The 20193-nt window shown below is 40.1% G+C and overlaps 2 protein-coding genes across 3 annotated transcripts in view; both read right to left on the reverse strand.

Annotated features, from left to right (window-relative positions):
• The window catches only part of MYBPC1 (myosin binding protein C1), a 60095-nt gene extending 58305 nt beyond the window's left edge, over positions 1-1790 (reverse strand). For both annotated transcript variants that reach the window (XM_085874946.1, XM_085874947.1), the window contains exon 1: positions 1685-1790. The gene's annotated coding sequence lies outside the window, so the exon portion shown is untranslated. The remainder of the gene's footprint in view (positions 1-1684) is intronic.
• A 12709-nt stretch (positions 1791-14499) lies between these two features.
• The window catches only part of LOC147030678 (ETS-related transcription factor Elf-2-like), a 30765-nt gene continuing 25071 nt past the window's right edge, over positions 14500-20193 (reverse strand). Inside the window, exon 6 of the mRNA XM_085874951.1 lies at positions 14500-15173. Within this exon, the coding sequence (XP_085731077.1) occupies positions 15074-15173 (100 nt within the window). The 3' untranslated portion in view covers positions 14500-15073. The remainder of the gene's footprint in view (positions 15174-20193) is intronic.

The raw sequence follows: 20193 nt of genomic DNA on the forward strand, positions 1-20193 counted from the left end.
ATATATTTAAGAAGTGAATGTAAGAAGAATTCTACGTTCGCTTCTAGGCTTTGCCTATTCCATATTATTTACCCCATGTACCCCCACCCCATCCCTCTCCTTTTCACAGATCTCCTCATGTCTGTTCCACACTGTTTTGTCCTTCCCTCTCTCACCCTCCCCCCCTCTCATCTTATCTCCTGCTCCCCTTGTTGATTGTTCTGTGTGTTCGCTCTCATAGGAGCCTTGACAGTGTATTAAAAAAAAAAACACATTGTAGGCGGACGGACGGACGGATGGTTAGACTAACAGACACCAACGTGAATTTCAAGGGTTTTCGTTAAAAAATCAAGAATGCGGAAATGAACGTTGCTGAAATTTGGAACATATTACCTCCACGTACAAAGGAGTTACTTCTGAAATTTGCAGCCAATTTCATCTCGTAGAAGCCGAGAAACGAATTTTCGGTCCCCGTGTTAAAGTTGCATACAGAGAAACCGTCCCAAATAAAGGGGCGGGCACTTCACGCCTCCCTTGATATGTTTGTGACGTACAATACGCTGCCTTTTGATTAAACCAGTCAGCGAAGCAACAAGTATACAAAGCATCGTGATCGATTAAGAAATCCTGACTTTAAGTGCAATTTTTTTTTCAACAAAACTTACCCGAATCTCACAAAAATTTACTTTATTGTACACATCAGCCTCTTTATTCACGGAGTCACATTACCGGAGAGAACGGGTATTTACTCGCGGAAAAAAAAAAACCATATTTAACTATCAAATATGATGACGAGCTATAAAATATTAACCACATCCTTTAAAAAAAAAAAAACCCCCACCAGAAGGTATAAACAAAGAGCAATCTGGAGTTGCTTTCAAGATAGAAAAAACATGTGGTTAAGATTCCTGTAAGTTGATGAAGATCATTAAACTGACTATTGTTTAAATCAAATTGTCTATTCTTGTCTTTGAAGTATCATGAACATCTGCCAAACTCGTTCAACCCTCCTCGCTATCTATGGACTGATCCGTCTCTATTAATACCCGGCTAGATATGTCCAGCCTCATCTCATCCTGCTCTCCATTTCACTCGCTAACAGCACTTCTCCACTCTTCACCACGAGTTTCTCTCAATCGCTGAACCTTCGCTCAATCTCACGATCATACATTATTTTTTTTCTTTCCTCAAATTATTTCAAAATGCCAACATTCCTATCGATGAAAAACTTTTTGAAATTCAATGTCTAACGGTTTTCAGCATTCTTCACCATTTTGGCAATTTTGGCAATTTTGGCACTTCACCAGCAATGGGAGATACGGATTAACAGCAGTTGCGTCACTGCACCCTTAAACACACGTACTTTCTGCATTAAAAAAATAAAAATCATAATGTACGTGACAAAAAAAACTTAACGATTTGGAGTTTTATTTTGCCAAAGCAATTACTCTTCTCCATATTACAAAATCACTTTCCATGAGCCTCGATCGCCGTAAGAATTTTTATTTTTTTTAAACCAATTTGTCATCACTGCAAACACATCCACTGATTATGATGTCACAATTACATCCCATTGCATTGCATCCATGTAAAATGCACACGTGGTTTGGCAAAAGACTTATTAATATAGAAATAATTTGATCTGTACCGAGAATGCCGGAACAACCTGTGCGCACCGCTCGTGTGGTCCTTTGCTTGTTCTCACCTCAGTCTCTTTTCTCCTCTCTTTCTCTCCCGATGGACCCTCGGCCAATACTCTTCAAAAATTCCAACTGGGAATTTTATACCCCCACCCTCCTCCCCATGCTCTCTCTCTCTCCCCTCGGGTCTGTTTCTCCCACCTCCCTTTCTCCCTCCTCACAACCCTCACGGGCCATCTACACCACAGGGGTAAATTTCTTTGGGGGCATGAGTGGTAATAGGATTGTGAGAGAGGATTTCAGAGGTGCATGGATACCTTGTATGTGGAAACATTGCAAAGATGTGGGAGGGAATAAAGGTGAGAGAGGGCGAAACAAAAACAAAGACAAAGCAGCAGGATGAAGGGTAGCTGGGCATGAGCTAATACGCAGTTGTCCTCATGGACAATTTCCTTTTTTAGACAGATACAGTTTTCGGTCCAGTAATAAACCGCCATGGGATACTTTCCACTGGGAGGGAGGAGAGGAGGGGAAGGGTGGACGGGTGAGGGTGCCTTGGCACAAAGGTGACTATATTTACCATAGAGAGGCCACAGAACAGCAGATAGAAGAATATTGTGGATCCCTTCCATATTGTTTGTTTATCTGGTTATCTAAAAGTGGTTGTGAGCCTTTCAGTTATCTAGTCTGCATTTGATACCTAGCACAATTAGGAACTGTTATCTTGGTGCATTCCTTCGAAATGGGGGAGGGGGGGTGAAGCCGGCTGTCCCCTATGCAGGCATTCGCTTTTGTGGAGGTTATACAGGTATTTTAAAGTAATTTTCAAAAATAGTAGGCCATTGTGTGCCTGCACCCTGGGCAAATTCAGTGTTCTTGCTCTGATTAAGGCATGTGCTTCTGCAGCACCCTGTGATGGAGGAGCGACCTTTCCATGTCAAATTCTCAGTTATGGAAAATTTCACGCCCGGTATAGTGACACCGCTGATGCCGACCCTTGCCACAATAAATTAAATGGGGGGTATGGGGACATAAAGTCTATTTGTAGACATTACACTATCTAAATGTCCATGTCCTCCCGTCGTTGAGCCCCTTATTAATGGATTTGATTTCCAACACTATCTGTGTTAAAAGTGTCAATGAAAAACGACATCGAAGAGACAACAGAGGGTTCATTTTTCTCAAAACAAAATTCCCCATTACACTAATGATGAAACAGAGTTTAACTAGAAGGGCACTCGGTAGAGTGCATACCTCCACCAGGCTGATTAGTTTATGTTTTGTATCCCACTGATTGACCGGATCTGGATTCGGACCTGAACTAAAATGTAATCAGCTTGTTCGTGTCACTTCACATTCTCATCCACCAAGTTTCGTCCCAATCCGTCCATAACTTTTTGAGATATCGTGCGATATATCGTTTTTGGTTCTATCTCTCAATGGTGAAGAATCACTTTAAAAATTCTCGGATCCAGATTCGGATTCGGTTCTCCATCAAAGTCGAATCAATTCTTCCTCGTTACATACCCAAGCTCGGGGACATACCCAAAATTTTCTAAAATCCTCACGTTTCATCCGATTGACTTGAAATTTGAACAGGATTTGCACATCACATCAGTAAATTCAACCACCTGTAACTTTTGAGGTCATCATTAGGTCAAAAGGTCAACATAGGCCATCAGGTCAACCCAAAATAGGCCAAATTTTTTAAATTATTTCGAAAATTGTCAATTTCATCCGATTGACTTGAAATTTGAAGACCATTTGTAAAACAGGTCGCTAAATTCAACCACTTATTAATATAGAGATCAACCATGGGCCAAAAGGCCCATTTGGGCCAAATTTTCTGAAATCCTCAAATTTCATCCGATTGATTTGAAATTTGAAGACGGTTTGTATATGAGGTCGCTGAACTCAACTACCTATTCATTTTGAGGTCAAAACAGACCAAAAGGTCAACATAGGCCAAGTTTCTAAAATCCTCAATTTTGATCCAATTAACTTGAAATTTGAGGAGCATTTGCAAATCAGGTCACTGAATTCAACCACCTACTAATTTTGAGGTAAACTTAGTCCAAAAGGTCGACATAGGCCAATTTGCTCCAAGTTTTCTAAAATCTTCAATTTTCATCCGATTGACTTGAAATTTGAAGAGCATTTTCATGTCAGGTCGCTGAATTCAAATATCTATTAATTTTGAGGTAACATAGGCCAAAAGGTCAAAAAAAAGGCCAATTTGGGCCAAATTTTCTAAATCCTCAATTTTCATACGATTGAGTTGAAATTTCAAAAAGATTTACATATCAGGTCACTTTATTCAACCATCATCGCACCATTCGAAAGCCTTTATCCCTGAGCAGGGGTTAGCTTTTTGCGGGCTCCAATCATGGTACCCTTTCTTGTGGCAATGTTTTTATGGCCGGATGCCGTTCCTGACACCAACCCTTTTGTCACCTTAAACCCTGCAGGGATAATCACCAGTATACTGGTGCTCATTTCGCTGACCTTCAGAAGGATGACAGGCTGAGTCAACCCCCCTGATGCTAACTCGGCAGCCAGTGGGGCTCGAACTCAGGATCCTAAGGATCCCAAGCCACCTCCTTAACCACTGAGCCACACCAGGCTCATAGGCCACTTTATTCAACCACCTATTATTTTTTGGTTACCACAGACCAAAAGGTCAACATGGGCCAAAGGTCAACACAAGCCAGATTTCCAAAATCCTCAATTTTCATCTGATTGACTTGAAATTTGAAGAGCATTTTCATATCAGGTCGCTAAATTCAACTGCCAATAAATTTTAAGGTCAAAAGGTCAACACAGGCTTAATTTGTAAAATTGATCAATAGGGCCAAAAACTAAATATATCACTTTACCTCAAAAAGTTGTGGACGAGTTATGACAAAACAAGGTGGATGAGTAGAATAGACGACAAGAACAAGCGGATTGGATTTGGGTTTGGCTCCAGCCCATCAGTGGGATACAAAACGTGAACCATTCCACCTGACAAAGGTATGCACTCTACCGAGTGCCATTCTACTTTGTGCTATTTTGCCAAGTTGTCACGACGAGTGATTTTTTCATCTGTGTGTTTGTTTATTTGTGTGCAGGATATCTCAAAATGTTGTTGATAGATACGGATGAGATTTTGTGGACCATTTTGGTGTGTGACAAGGACGAACTGATTCGATTTTGATGAAGATCCGAATTCTGATCCGACGACTGTAATTTTTTCAGCAATTCTTCACCGCTGAGTGATCGTGCTAAACCAATAAATAGCACGATATCTCAAAAAGTTGAGGACGGATTCTGATGAAACTTGGTGAACAAGTTGGGTGTGTGATAAGGAAGAATTGATTCGATTTTGGTGAAGATCCGAATCCAGGTCTGGATCCGAATATTATTTAATTTCGAAAGTGATTCTTTACCGTTGAGAGATAGGGCTAAAAATGATATATAGCATGTTACTTCAAAAATGTATTGGGCCTGATATGTTCTCGTGGATCAGTCATTACGTGACAGAGGTCCTTCGATTGCTTATGTTTGTAATTACAGATCTTTCACAATTTTTATCCATCAGAGAAAATAGTTCCACTTTCAATGAAACAATTTGCGAATGGACTTTTCAACACTGGGAATTTACATGGATTACAATTTCCCCTCTCACAAAAGGATTCGGCTGCCCTATCCACTGAATCCTTCTGATGTTGATTCCACCTGGGAATACCGTCACAAAAACCTCTTCGTTCTCATGTACCGGTTTTATCCCATCCCATCTGCAGCTATCCCAGCCATGCTCTCGGCCCGGATACAATGAATCCTGTGGCGAGGCGGTTACGATCGGATTGAGCAATTTGATTCCACAAGTTGGAAAGACACCCGACTCAGGGCAACTTTAGGTCACTCCTTAAGGCTCACAACTGTGTTCATCTTGAGACAAGCCAGAAAACATAATCTTGCAAATATCAAAACTGAAGTGTCCAATCACTCTTCTTCCTCGCTGTCATGGTGGTGCCTTAATTGTCAAGATGGCTTTGGTGAATGCTTCCCCTTTATCCTCTCCCTCAACACAAATGACATCTCTGCAGAGACTGCTCGAGACAAGAGAGAAAGTCTCAACTTCTCCTCCAAAACTCGCACACCAAACCCACCCTGCTCTGTCCCCATCTTATCCCTTCATAGCCACTATCTCCTGCACTTTGTGTACTTGTCACCAGACAAGGTAGAGAAAGTTATGTCCAGCCTCCACACTGCTTCCAGTTGGAATCGGTGCCCATGTTCTCCAATCCTGGTCTGCTACGATTAGGCTGTTGCTTCTCCTTTGACAGTGCACTTCAATTCGTCCTTCTCCTTTGGCCACCTCCCATCTACCTGGGCGGTAGAGAAACCGGATAATATCAACCTCAAACCAATAAGTTTATTTCCATTTTTACCAAAATCATGGAATCCATCGCTGCTGCTGAAGTCAAGTCTTTCCTATTTTCAAGCAGCCTTATCTCTGACCATTAGTTTAGATTCTTGCCCAGTCACTTAACACAGCACATGCTGCTGATGCTCCTCTCAGAATGCATGGAGGACCTGAATCTCAAACAATAGGTCAGGGCAATGTCCCTCGATACATATCAGGCATTAAACACAGTCTGGTATTGTGCTCTGCTTGCCAAACTCGCTGCCTGCGGCATACAAAGAGGCATTCTTACCTGTATTTTTGACTTCCGACGCTCATGCAGTAAACATGTTGCTATCGAGGGAACCCTCTTATCCCCCTCCCCCAGATGAGGCTGAAGTACCCCATGGCAGTGTCTTGAGTTCAGTTTAGTTCATCATCTACATTGATGACCTCTCCAATGATCTGGAAAACCCTCTTGTCCTTTTTGCGTATGCACAATATTTCATAGAGCATGCCATCGCGTTGGCAAGCAGAAAGAAGCTGCGTCATTCTCTGTTGATCTTGAATTTATTAGATGCCAGTGTGATAAATGGAGCATGGCTTTTAATCCTGGTAATATCTCACAGTCTCACCCTGTCTCTCCGGAAGGATCATCAAATGAACCCATCGATCTATTTCCATGGTCAGCCACCGTAACATATTGAATCTCTTGAACTTATCGGCCTCACCATCAGCCACGACCTCTCCTGAAGTGATCAAATGGCAAAGCTGGCCTCCAAAGCCAGTCACAATCTGCGCATCCTCTGTCATTCCAATTAATTCCTTGAAAAAACCCCAAAACTACTCAGCCTACAAGACCATTGTCTGTAGTTCAATGATAGTGCAACTCTCCAGGATGAGCTGGCACCCTTTCATCGCATTTGTCTCTCCTGGATTATGTGAACTTCAAAGCTCTCAAAATTAATGGATTCTCCCGCAATGGGGCCAACACACAAAGCTGGTTGCTTTCACATTGCAGACAGTTCGGTGGCCTCAGTCTCACCCTCCCCGGCAATTCCCCCATCCCTACCCACAATCCTCTCTTCCCACATTAATCCGACCGAACTGAAACCAACCATCTTTCCTGCAGGTGACTCTTTCTTCCTCTCCACTCTCTGCTCTTATCCTATTCCTTCATTCCTCTGCTTATTGTATCTTACGATGATCTCATTGCCTCCACTACCAGTTCGTTGCCTTTTTCATTATTTTTTTTTTCACGACATCATGTACAGTAGTTCTTCCCTGAGTCTCCATCTTGTATTAAAATATGGAGTAGAAAAAATACAAGAACTAATACTTTAATGGTCAACTGAGTTATGAATTTTGCCTCAATCTTTCAGAAACGATTTGGGTGCTGGAAATAGTTTCCCTACTCTTTGTGAAGGACATTGTGGGGTCTTTGCAGATAGGTCCTCTGTTGAACGTCCTTTTGATGGACGTCACACATATTGAGGTCTTGTTCTTCTTGCGAAACACCAGGATGACAGTTTATAGCTGGGTCAATATTGAAACCCAGGCGAGATAGCGCAGAGGCGAGTGTGCGTATCTATAGGCCATCCCATCCTGTTAGCCCCTTTCCTCAATGCCCACCGCAAACCTTGCCACCCCCTTTTTGGTAAGTACCAACACATGGTCAATGGTCCAGAAACATTGGCAACTAGAACGGCACTCAGCTGAACAGTTTACGTTTTGGACCCCACTGATAGGCTGGATCTGGATTCGGACCTGAACCAAAGTCTAATCAGCTTGTTCTTATCATCTAACCTACTCATCCACCAAATTTTTGTCATTACTCATCCACATGTTTTTGAAATATCATGCTATATATCGTTTTTGGCCCTATCTCTCAGTTGTGAAGAATCACTTAAAAGATTTAAAAATTCTCCTATCTGGACCCGGATCTTCACCAAAATCTAATAAATTTGTCCTTGTCTCATTCTCAACATATTTACCAAGTTTTGTCCGAAGCTCTCCAAAATATTTTGAGATATCATGATATATATGATTTTTGGCCCAATCTCTCGATGGTGAAGAATCACTTTAAAAAAATTCTGCTTTCTGGATCTGGATCTTCACCAAAATCTCATCAATTTATCGTCATCACACACCCAACCTGTTGACCAAATTTTGTCCGAATGCATCCACAAATTTTTGAGATAACTTTACCTTTTGGCCGTTGACATACAAAAAGACAAACAAGAAAAATGTCTACAGAGCACGATACTTGCAAAAACAAAGTTGACCTTACAATAAATGGTGGTGGAATTCAATGACCTGATTTGCAAATCCCCTTCAAATTTCAAGTCAATCGGATGAAAACTGAGGATCTGAGAAAGTTGACCTAAGTTGTTGACCTTTTCACCTCTAAAAGCAATAGGCTTCCAGCTTGTTACTATCTTGACCAGGTGGTGAAGTTTCGTGAAGATCAGAGTAAAAATGTGACCTGTAGGATATTAACATACAAACAAACAAGAAAGAGGTCGTGCAGAGCATACTTGTGAAATCTCTCGAGCGGGTTTGACCTTAAAAATAACTGATGGTTGTATTCAACGACCAAATATGAAATTCCTCTTCAAATTTCAAGTCGATCAGATGAAAATTGACAATTTTAGAAATTTCGCCGATGTTGAACTTTTCACTTCTAGACCTCAATGATAATTGGTGGTTGCATTCAGTGACCCGATATGCAAATGTTGTTGAAATTTCAAGTCAATGGGATGAAAATTGAGGATTTTAGAAATTCGACAAAGATGTTGACCTTTGGCCCATGTTGACCTTTTGACTTCAAAATCATTAGGCTTCTTGCTTATGACCAACTCAACCTTTTCGTAAAGTTTTGTGAAGATCGGTTTAAAATGTGACCTGTAGGCAATTGACATACAAACAAACAAACAATATACCGTACTTGTGAATCTTTGATTTTGCAAGTAACAAAGAGACAGACAGACAGACAAAGGTGAAAACATAACCTCTGCCCACCTTCGGTGGCGGATGTAATGACCATGAAAGGATTTGCACAGATTCGCAAACCCAAATCTCTGGTCCTTGCACCACCCTTCAAAGCACAGGTTAATTTCAGTTGCTCTAGTCATGAAGTCTGCACCACCATCCATTCTCTGGAGAATGCGGTGATGGGGGAGAAGAGGGGGTGGGGGGGAGGAGGGCGTAGAGTGTCAAAAGAAACTGTCCACAAAGTCACGTATTCTGTGGATGAACCCTTCAACAAAGTTTGTCTGCAATCATCTGGCGATTGTAAAACCTTATTTTTCCATACTATTTGTTAATCAGGTCGAACAAATTTTAATAAATACGTTTGGAAATCAAGTGTTCATCACAAAAGTGTCGGCATGATTCAATACCAAAACCACAAAATACAAACTGACATTCATATGAACAAATAAAAAGAATACCAACTATCCAGCCTGCCGACAAGAGATGATCATAAAGAAAAGCAAAATGTTGCAAGAAAGAATGACATGAGATTCTGATTAAAATGTCAAACATCAATTAAAACAAGCTCGAATGAGCTAAGATCCTCGTCCTCTTAATCATGACGTCAAAAAAACGAATATGACGTCATTGTGATGTATCAGGTTTGCGATAAATTATCTGTGCTAATTCTGGGCTTGATTCCCGCAAACAAAATTCAAACGGCTTGCCAAGTTTCGGAGATAATGGAAAAGGCGATTTCCATTAGCGGCGATATTATGACGTCAACTTTTTTCTAGGAAGAATTTCCAAAATCTGAGATGGTTACTGCCTGCGCGAGGGCTTTCTGCATATACATGGCAAGTTTCACGAAGATCTGATGAAAACTCTGGGTTGTGAAACAAAAAATGTCAAAAAATAGGAATGACGTCATAAAAATTGATACCACGTCATAGTGATGTATCATATGTGTGGAAATTCATCTCTGCTGATGCCCTGTCCGATTCCCGCAAACAGAATTCAAAAAGCTTGCCTCGTTTGAGATAATTTTTTAGGCGATTTCCATTAGCGGAGATATTTTGACGTCATAACTTTTTTTTCTCGGAAGAATTTCCAAAATCGGAGATGGTTACTGCCTGCGCGTGGGCTTTCTGCATATACATGGCAAGTTTCACGAAGATCCGATGAAAACTCTGGGTTGTGAAACAAAAAATGTCAAAAAATAGGAATGACGTCATAAAAATCGATATGACGTCATAGTGATATATCATATGTGTGGAAATTCATCTCTGCTGATGCCCTGTTCGATTCCCGCAAACAGAATTCAAAAAGCTTGCCTCGTTTGAGATAATTTTTTAGGTGATTTCCATGAGCGGAGATATTTTGACGTCATAACTTTTTTTTCACGGAGGAATTTTCAAAATCGGTAATGGTTACTGTCTGTGCACGGTATATATATATATATATATATATATATATATATATATATATATATATATATATATATATATATATATATATATATATATATATATATATATATATATATATATATATATATATATATATAACTCTGAATGTTGGGACGATGACTGGCAAAGGGCGAGAGTTGGTGATATGTTGGAGAGAAGAAAGGTGGACATACTGTGTGTACAAGAGACCAAGTGGATGGGGAGTAAGATCTAGGAGCATTGGAGGTGGTTTCAAACTGTTCTATCATGGTGTGGATGGGAGGAGAAATGGTGTCAGGATAATCCTGAAGGAAGATTATGTCAAGAGGGTATTGGAGGTGAGGAGAGTGTCTGACCGAGTGATCAGTGTGAAGTTGGAAATTGAAGGGGTGATGATGAATGTCATCAGTGCATATGCCCCACATATGGGGTGTGAGATGGAATATAAAGAAGATTTCTGGAGTGAGTTAGATGAAGTGGTGGAGAGTGTATCCAAGGATGAAAGAGTGGTGATTGGAGCAGATTTCAATGGGCATGTTGGGGAAGGGAATAAAGAGGATGAGGAGGTGATGGGGAGGTACGGTCTCAACAAGAGAAATGTGGAAGGGCAAATGGTGGTAGAGTTTGCAAAAAGAATGGAAATGGCAGTGGTAAATACGTATTTCAAGAAGAAGGAGGAACACAGGGTGACATACAAGAGTGGAGGAAAGTGCACACAGGTGGATTACATCTTAAGTAGGAGATGCAACCTGAAATAGATTAGTGACTGTAAGGTGGTGGCAGGGGAGAGTGTAGCTCAACAGCATCGATTGGTGGTCTGTAGGATGACTTTAGAGGTGAGGTTGAGGAAGAGAGTGAGGGCTGAACCAAGGACCAGATGGTGGAAGCTGAAGGAGGAAGACTGTTGCGTGAAATTTAGGGAGGAGGTGAGACAGGCATTGGATGGTGGTAAAGATGGGTGGGATGATTGGGCAACTACAGCAGAAGTGGTGAGGGAGATAGCTAGGAAGGTACTTGGTGTGACATCTGGACAGAGGCAGGAAGATAAGGATACTTGGTGGTGGAACGAGGAAGTACAGGAAAGTATAAGGAAGAAGGGGTTGGCGAAAAGGAAGTGGAATAGTCAGAGAGATGAAGAAAGTATGCAGGAGTACAAGGAGTGGCGGCGAAAGGCAAAACGAGAGGTGGCAAAGGCCAAGGAAAAGGCATATGACGAGCTGTATGAGAAGTTGGATACAAAAGAAGGGGAAAAGGATTTATACCGATTGGCAAGACAGAGGGACCGAGCTGGGAAGGATGTGCTGCAGGTTCGGGTGATAAAGGACGTAAATGGGAATGTGCTGACGAGCGAGGAGAGTGTGTTGAGAAGGTGGATGGAGTACTTTGAGGAGCTGATGAATGAAGAAAATGAGAGAGAGAGAGAAGGTTGGAAGAGGTGGAGATAGTGAATCTTAAAGTGGGGTGGATCAGTAAGGATGAAGTGAGGACTGCTATGAAGAGGATTAAGAGTGGAAAGGTGGTTGGCCCAGATGGTATACCAGTGGAGACATGGAAGTGCTTAGGAGAGATGGCAGTGGGGTTGTTAACCAGATCGTTTAATAAAGTCTTGGAAAGTGAGAGGATGCCAGAGGAGTGGAGATTAAGTGTACTGGTTCCGATTTTTAAGAACAAGGGTGATGTGCAGATCTGTGGAAATTACAGAGGGATAAAGTTGTGAAGCCACACCATGAAGGTGTGGGAAAGAGAAGTGGAAGCTAGGTTGAGAGGAGAGGTGATGATTTGTGAGCAGCAATATGGGTTTATGCCAGGAAAGAGCACCACTGATGCGATGTTTGCTTTGAGAATGTTGATGGAGAAGTATAGGGAAGGCCAGAAGGAGTTACATTGTGTGTTTGTGGATTTAGAGAAAGCTTGTGATAGGGTGCCAAGAGAGGAGTTGTGGTATTGTATGAGGAAGTCGGGAGTGGTGGAGAAGTATGTGAGGATCGTGCAGGATATGTATGAGGACAGTGTGACAGCGGTGAGGTGTGCGGTAGGAATGATGGACCGGTTTAAGGTAAAAGAGGGATTGCACCAAGGATCGACTCTGAGCCCTTTCCTGTTTGCAATGGTGATGGACAGGTTGACGGACGAGATCAGACTGGAGTCTCCATGGACTATGATGTTCGTGGATGACATCATGATCTGTAGGGAGAGTAGGGAGCAGGCTGAATCGAGCCTTGAGAGGTGGAGGTACGCACTGGAGAGAAGGGGGATGATAGTCAGTCGGAGTAAGACGGAGTACATGTGCGTAAATGAGAGGGAGGGTGGTGGTATGGTGCAGTTTCAAGGAGTTGAGGTGGTGAAGGTGGATGGGTTTAAATACTTGGGATCAACTGTCAAAAATAACGGAGAGTGTTGGAGAGAAGTGAAAAAGAGAGTGCAGGCAGGATGGAGTGGGTGGAGAAGAGTTGCAGGAGTGATTTGTGACAGAAGGGTAGCTGCAAGAGTGAAGGGGAAAGTATATAAGACGGTAGTGAGACCAGCTATGTTGTATGGTTTGGAGGCGGTGGCGCGAACAAAAAGACAGGAAGCGGAGCTGGAGGTGGCAGAGTTAAAGATGCTGCGATTCTCGTTGGGAGTGACGAGGATGGACAGGATAAGGAATGAATATATTAGAGGGACAGTGCAGGTGGGACGGTTTGGAGACAAAGTGAGAGAGGCGAGATTGAGATGGTTTGGACATGTGCACAGGAGGGAAACGGAGTATATCGGGAGAAGGATGTTGAAGATGGAGCTGCCAGGCAGGAGGAGAAGAGGAAGGCCAAAGAAGAGGTTCATGGATACGGTGAGGGCGGACATGTGGGTGGTTGGAGTGTCAATGGAAGATGTAGAGGATAGAGCGAAATGGAGACGGTTGATCCGCTGTGGCGACCCCTCACGCGAGCTCGCCGAAAGAAGAAGAAGAAGAAGAGGATATATATATATATATATATATATATATATATACATATATATATATATATATATATATATATACATATATATATATATATATATGTATATATATATACATATATATATATATACATATATATATATACATATATATATATATATATATATATATATATATATACATATATATATATATACATATATATATATATATATATATATATATATATATATATATATATATATATATATATATATATATATATATATATATATATATATATATATATATATATATATATATATATATATATATATATATATATATATATATATATATATATACATATATATATATATATATATATATATATATATATATATATATATATATATATATATATATATATATATATATATATATATATATATATATATATATATATATATATATATATATATATATATATATATATATATATATATATATATATATATATATATATATATATATATATATATATATATATATATATATATATATATATATATATATATATATATATATATATATATATATACATATATATATATATATATATATACATATATATATATATATATATATATATATATATATATATATATATATATATATATATATATATATATATATACATATGCCAAGTTTCAGGAAGTTTCGATGAAAACTGTAGGCTGTGAAACAAAAAATATCAAAAAATATGAATGACGTCATAAAAATTGATATGACGTCATAGTGATGTATCATATGTACGGTAATTCATCTCTGCTAATGCCCCGTTCGATTCCCGCAAACAGAATTCAAAAAGCTTGCCTAGTTTCAGAGATAATTTTTTAGGCGATTTCCATTAGCGGAGATATTTTGACGTCATAACTTTTTTTCTAGGAGGAATTTTCAAAATTGGAGATGGTTACTGTCTGGACAGGGTATTTTTATATCTATACGCCAAGTTTCAGGAAGTTTCGATGAAAACTGTAGGCTGTGAATCAAAAAAGTCCACAAGAACAACAACGTGAGTAAGACTTTGAGATCCTCCATGAGGATCTAAAAATATTTCCCTTCCCATTCATAAAAATGCAACAGAACTTGATCTGAAGGTCACAGTTTATAAAACCTGGAGATATTCACTTCAAATTAACCAGCAATATGTATAACTCCACAAAGGAGTGATTCAGAACTTCTGGTACGTATCTTGTTGAAAATAAGACGATAATTTGATTTCGGCGGTCCATGTGTGGATACAACAACTGACCAACATATGCACATTAAAGAATAAACAACTGCACTTGCTCAGTGACATGGCCCAGGTAATATACAGTTGAGGTCCTGTTGTTATAGATTTGGAGTTTATCTTTCTCTCTGTACCATCGCGTTTCATCCCCCATCTCTGCTCCATCAACTTGAGCATTATGTCATGAGTTGTATGACCATTTATAGTTCTTTATCGGTTTGTAATCAAGTCCAAACACTTGTCCAGAGCCACCTTTGGCTAGGATTCGGCTGGAAAAGGTAGATCTCGTACATCTGACTTTTCATACGTGGATGGTCTTAGATGGATAGATAAGCTTTCTTGAAGAGTGTACTAGGCCATGAAAGACCAGCTGACATGTATCTTGGCGCATCCTGCATATATGTAGGCAGGGCAGTAGACATCAGAAGGTCAGAACTAAGTAAGCGTTGGTTGCCAACCCGTGGCTTTGCTACCAAACTGGAAAACCAAGCGCCGCCCATCAACCCGTACAAGAATGTTCTTCCTGTAATAATGCCTGGGTAAGGACAAAAAAAACATGAAGGTGGGGGAGAGGTTGAAGAATATTGCACAATATATAAATATATATAACACAATAAATAAATAAAGTATGTATGTATGATAGGAAAGGATCAATAACATATTGGCAAAAGGCAAAAAAAATAAATACAATTATTATAAATATTATTATGATTATTATCAATGCTTTGTAACAAGCTGCTTATGATTTTGTGGTCAGGTTCAAAGTGCTGAACTGGTGTGGTGGAAAGAGGGAGTTGCAGTAACCACAGCTTTTTCAACAATCCAAATGGCTGAACACTAAGTGCTGTTTGTGTTTGAGAGAAGCAGGCAGGAAACCAGTGGATTCAGTCCATGCTTCACTTGGTTCAAAAAAAGTTGTGTCGTTGTTGATGTTGTTCATGCAGTGGATTACGATTTAAAAAACAACACAAAGCATAGTCTGGAACTATAAAAGGTGGCATGTGTATAAATGGAAATAAAACGTCCCCAGAAGAAACAAAGGACAATAATGGAAACAGCAGTAAAATTAGAACGACACTCGGTAGAGCGCATACCTCCACCAGGCTGAACGGTTTACGTTTTGCATTCCACTGATAGCACGGATCTGCTGACCTGAACCAAAATCGAATAAGCTTGGTTCTTATCACCCCACCAACTTATCCACCAAGTTTTGTCATAATCCATCCACAACCTTTTGAAATATCATGCGACATATCGTTTTTGGCGCAATCTCTCAATGGTGAAGAATTATTTGAGAAACTTTAAAAATTCTTGGATCCGGATCTGGATCTTCACCAAAATCGAGTCAATTTGTCCTTGTCACACATCAAACCTGTCCACCAAAGTTTGTCCAAATCCATCCAAAACCTTTTGAGATTTCGTGCAATATACAGTTTTTAGCCCGATCCCGCAATGAGAAAAAAAAATCACTTAAAAAATTATAGTATCTGGATCTGGTTCCTGACCTTCACCAAAAATCTAATGAATTCGTCCTTGTCCCACATCAAACCTGTCCACCAAATTTTGTCCAAATCCGTCCAAAACATTTCGGTGTCCTGCTCACAGACAAACAAACAGACACAGATGGGTGAAAACATAACCTCCATCCACCTTCGGTGGCAGAAGTAAAGATACAAATTTCTGAAAGAAATAAACTTGTTAGAAATTTAGCGAGTACTAATGAATAAATAAAAATTTTAAACCTGGGTTCAAATTTTTTAAACAAATAAACAAGACATGAACAGTGAAAATAAAATAAAATAATTCAAACTCAGGTTTTTCTTTTTATCAAAGGAATATTTATCAAAATTTCAGAAGGTTGCTGACTGCTTTGCAATCAGTGAACAAGAGACAGTCAAGTGTTACTTAATTTCATCAATTGCTGTGACTTTCATCACTTGCACATTATGATCGAAATAAGGAAATTCAAGCTCTTGACAAACAACTCAAACCTATCATGAAGAAAATAGAAGAGGTCTTTTGATGGGAAGAAGGAAATTTTCACTGATTAAACATGATATCCTTCATCATTATGTCTTATCCTACATGGGTCTTCGTTGCAAAAATACAAAGATCGTAAGAGAGGAAATGGCCGTTCAGTCCATTGAGCCTGTGCTCTCATTTCATCCCAGCATTTTAACATAACGGAAGGTCATATGCTTGCTAGCAGTATAAAGCCAAAGTACCTCTTAAATATGACAGAAGAAGAAACAAACAGGAATTATTTTTCTTGCTAGATGAGTCAAAGTGACACGCGAGCACACACATTTGGGCATACAGGTGAGCATGGTAACCTTGGCTGGCAAGTGAGCACCAGAGATAAGAAAATCCCATTATAGGTATGACATCGAAGGCTTTTGACCATTCCCATGGAGGTCCAACATGCCCGGATCTTCACCACCTATTGTCATAAGTGTTATCCGAGCAGCTAGATGCTTCTTTCAAGACCTGTGCATATGGATGTGGAAAGCTGATGATGCTTTCACATGATTAAATAATCATGCAGCATTTACATGTGAGAATGCATGAGTCAAGAGAACATGAAGGGTTGAGCTTGTTATATTAAATACTAGCAAATACAATCCATTGCTTAGCTGATTGGGGGGGTTGAGAGAGGAGGGAGGGAGAGAGAGGAGTATGAAAAAAAAAGAAGAGAGAAAGGTGAGTGGTGGAGGTGGGGTTAGTAAAGAGAATGATATGTTATACTTAATGACCGAACACATACACAAAAACAAACTCATGTCAGAACAGCTGCACGCAACGACACAATAGTGTTTGTAAAGTAATCTGCTGGCACATCTGCAAAAACTTTGATGTTCCAGTTCTAGAAAATTTGTGGGAACATGAACAAAAAGTAATTACTGAAAACATGGAAGTACCAACCGCTCACGTACGAACTAATGATCCCATCGCGCGTGAACATCAAAAACAAATAAGAGCGATGTGACCACATATCATACTTAGGCACAAAAAAAGAAAAGAGAAGTTGCTTATTATAGAGAAGTTGAAGAATAAAAAAAAGAGAAGTTGCTTATATCATACTTCGGCACTGCTTATTGGGGTGTTAATAGCAGTGATTTTGGAAAAAACGATGCAGAAATCAAGAAAATGACCAAACACCAAGACCTCAAGAATGAAGTGAGAAGATCCTGGAAGCTGAAGAATGCCAAAGTTGTACTAGTGGTAGCTGGACCTACAGGAATGATGACAAAGAACCTCACAGATATATTAAATACAGGGGCAGTACCCCTGGGTGCTCACCTGGTAGTGGCTGGATAAGATAACCAGGAAACCACTGGTAGGCATGGATAACCCACAGAATATATAATGGAGAAGAAAGTAAATACCGATGGATTTACTTTTTAATGCCATGAACAAACCTTGGTACATCACGGGTGATAAAGGGTGTGGTCAAGTTTCATCGACATTGTTTGTGTGGTTTCAGAAAAGAAAGGAAATACATATTTTGGGGGGAAACTCCCCTGTAGAACCCCTAAGACACCAATTTATTTTAATGTCGTAAACAAACTTTGGTACATCACGGGTGGTGATGATGGTGGTGAAGTAACATTGGAATTGCATGTGTAGTTTTGGTGAAGAAAGCAAATACATATTTTGGGGGGCAACCCCCCTTAAATCCCCTTGGAGCCAGATTTTTCTAATGTCATGAACAAACTTTGGTACGTCATTGGTGATGAAGGTTGTCGTGAAGTTTCATCGGAATTGTGTGTATCGTTTGAGACGAAAGCAAATACCTCTTTGAGGAGGAAACCCACTTCCCCCCACCCCCACCCCCCATAAACCCCTTCAGACCTCCTATTTTTTAAAAATGCAATCACGGATGATGAAGGTTGTGGTCAAATTTCATTGACATCGTATGTGTAGTTTCTGAGAAGAAGGTTCACGTATTTGTGTACAGACGGACGGACGGATGACGCACCCTCCCATAAGCTCCCTGGAAATACTTTACAGGTGAGCTAAAAACCATCCGTGAGAATATTATTACAAATGAACTAAAGTTGGAAGCTGTCAAGGGCTCAGTGACGATCCTGAAGAGAGCCCTCGGCACAAAACTTTGAGAACAGAAAACTTCTCAGCTTGATTCATGAATCGTGACCCCCTTACTGAAATGAAGGTGGATACTTTGAGCCTGCCTTGGGAGGACTCCATTCCATATATTGAAACCCACATATTAGGCCAGCAGTATAGGTCAGATTTTTTGGTACTTAATCAACTGGCTTGACACAAAGCTACAAGAGGTCTCATATGAAAGATGGGGGATCTCAGTAACTCGTTTTGCCCTGTTGTCCTCATTTTTTGGTGTGCGGCCCATGAAATATTCACACCTGAAGCATACCCCCTTTAGAAAATCTTGACCATTTCCGAAAATCAGTGAATTCGCCATAACTACAAAGCAATGCGCCCTATTTTTACATGATTGGTATTGAAATGTGCAGAATGAACAGGGGAATACTACTAGTTACTTAATAGAATACTTATACATAAATATATGTACATTTGAGTGCTTTTAATAGAAAAAAGACATAATTTCTGGACTGCTAATTTCGGAAATCATCAACTACAGAAACAAACATCTGCCAATTGTCATATTTTTTTCTTTATTTTATGTGTTCAGTTTACCATATCAATATAATGAGAATATTTTGAAATAAATTTCTACTAGCAAATTATACGATGTAGTGACTGAAGTTTGCACAAGTGATGTGATAACTATATGTTACACCAATACACATTGTTCCACGACAAATGAACTAAAACATATATTTTGAGCGAGTGTCCTCGATATGTTCAACCATCACTGTCCGTGTCATTTTGGTCACCATGTGACAGTTCGTTGCCACACTGCCTGTCACTGGTGGCACACATGTACTCGTTAGTGCAAGGCAAACTGTCTTGTGAGCAGCTGCAGCTGTTGGTACATGGTTCACCATGACGGCATGAACACACAAGACCATCTAACATCTCCGCTGATGTGGGTCCATCAAACAATGTCGGATGCAGCACACCTTCTCCTCTGTACCATCCACGACCCTCTGGTGTGGGAATTTCTGGATTTGCCAGGTGGGCATTCATCCATACTCGGGTTTGGTGAGCGGATCTCTTCACATGTTCGAGAAAAGCTGGTTCGGACGGAGGCAACTTATGCACTGGGACATCTTTGGTCGCTGCGAGTTTCTCCCGAAGATCATTCAAATTTGTGTGTGCATCCATATATTTCCCTTGAGAATCATACATGGCACTGACTAAATGTCTTGAAGCAGCCACTGCCTCCTGGAGCTCGTCAGTGGCGAGGACTTCGAGGTGTGGACCATTATTCTGAAGTTGCAGTGTCTTCATAGCTTTCCATGCTTTCTTTTTACGTTAGCCGAAGAATGCTGATACCGAGTCACATCCTCTCAGGGCATGAAATGCAGTAAGCCGGGTACACATTTCTGGAAGCAAGCTGTAACATATCTGATGGACCGGGATAAGCTTGCATCCTGCTGATGTTCTTT

Source organism: Eptatretus burgeri, chromosome 3 (assembly GCF_056783735.1).
Source record: "Eptatretus burgeri isolate ZD-2024b chromosome 3, Ebu_testis_v1, whole genome shotgun sequence".
Lineage (NCBI taxonomy): Eukaryota > Metazoa > Chordata > Myxini > Myxiniformes > Myxinidae > Eptatretus > Eptatretus burgeri.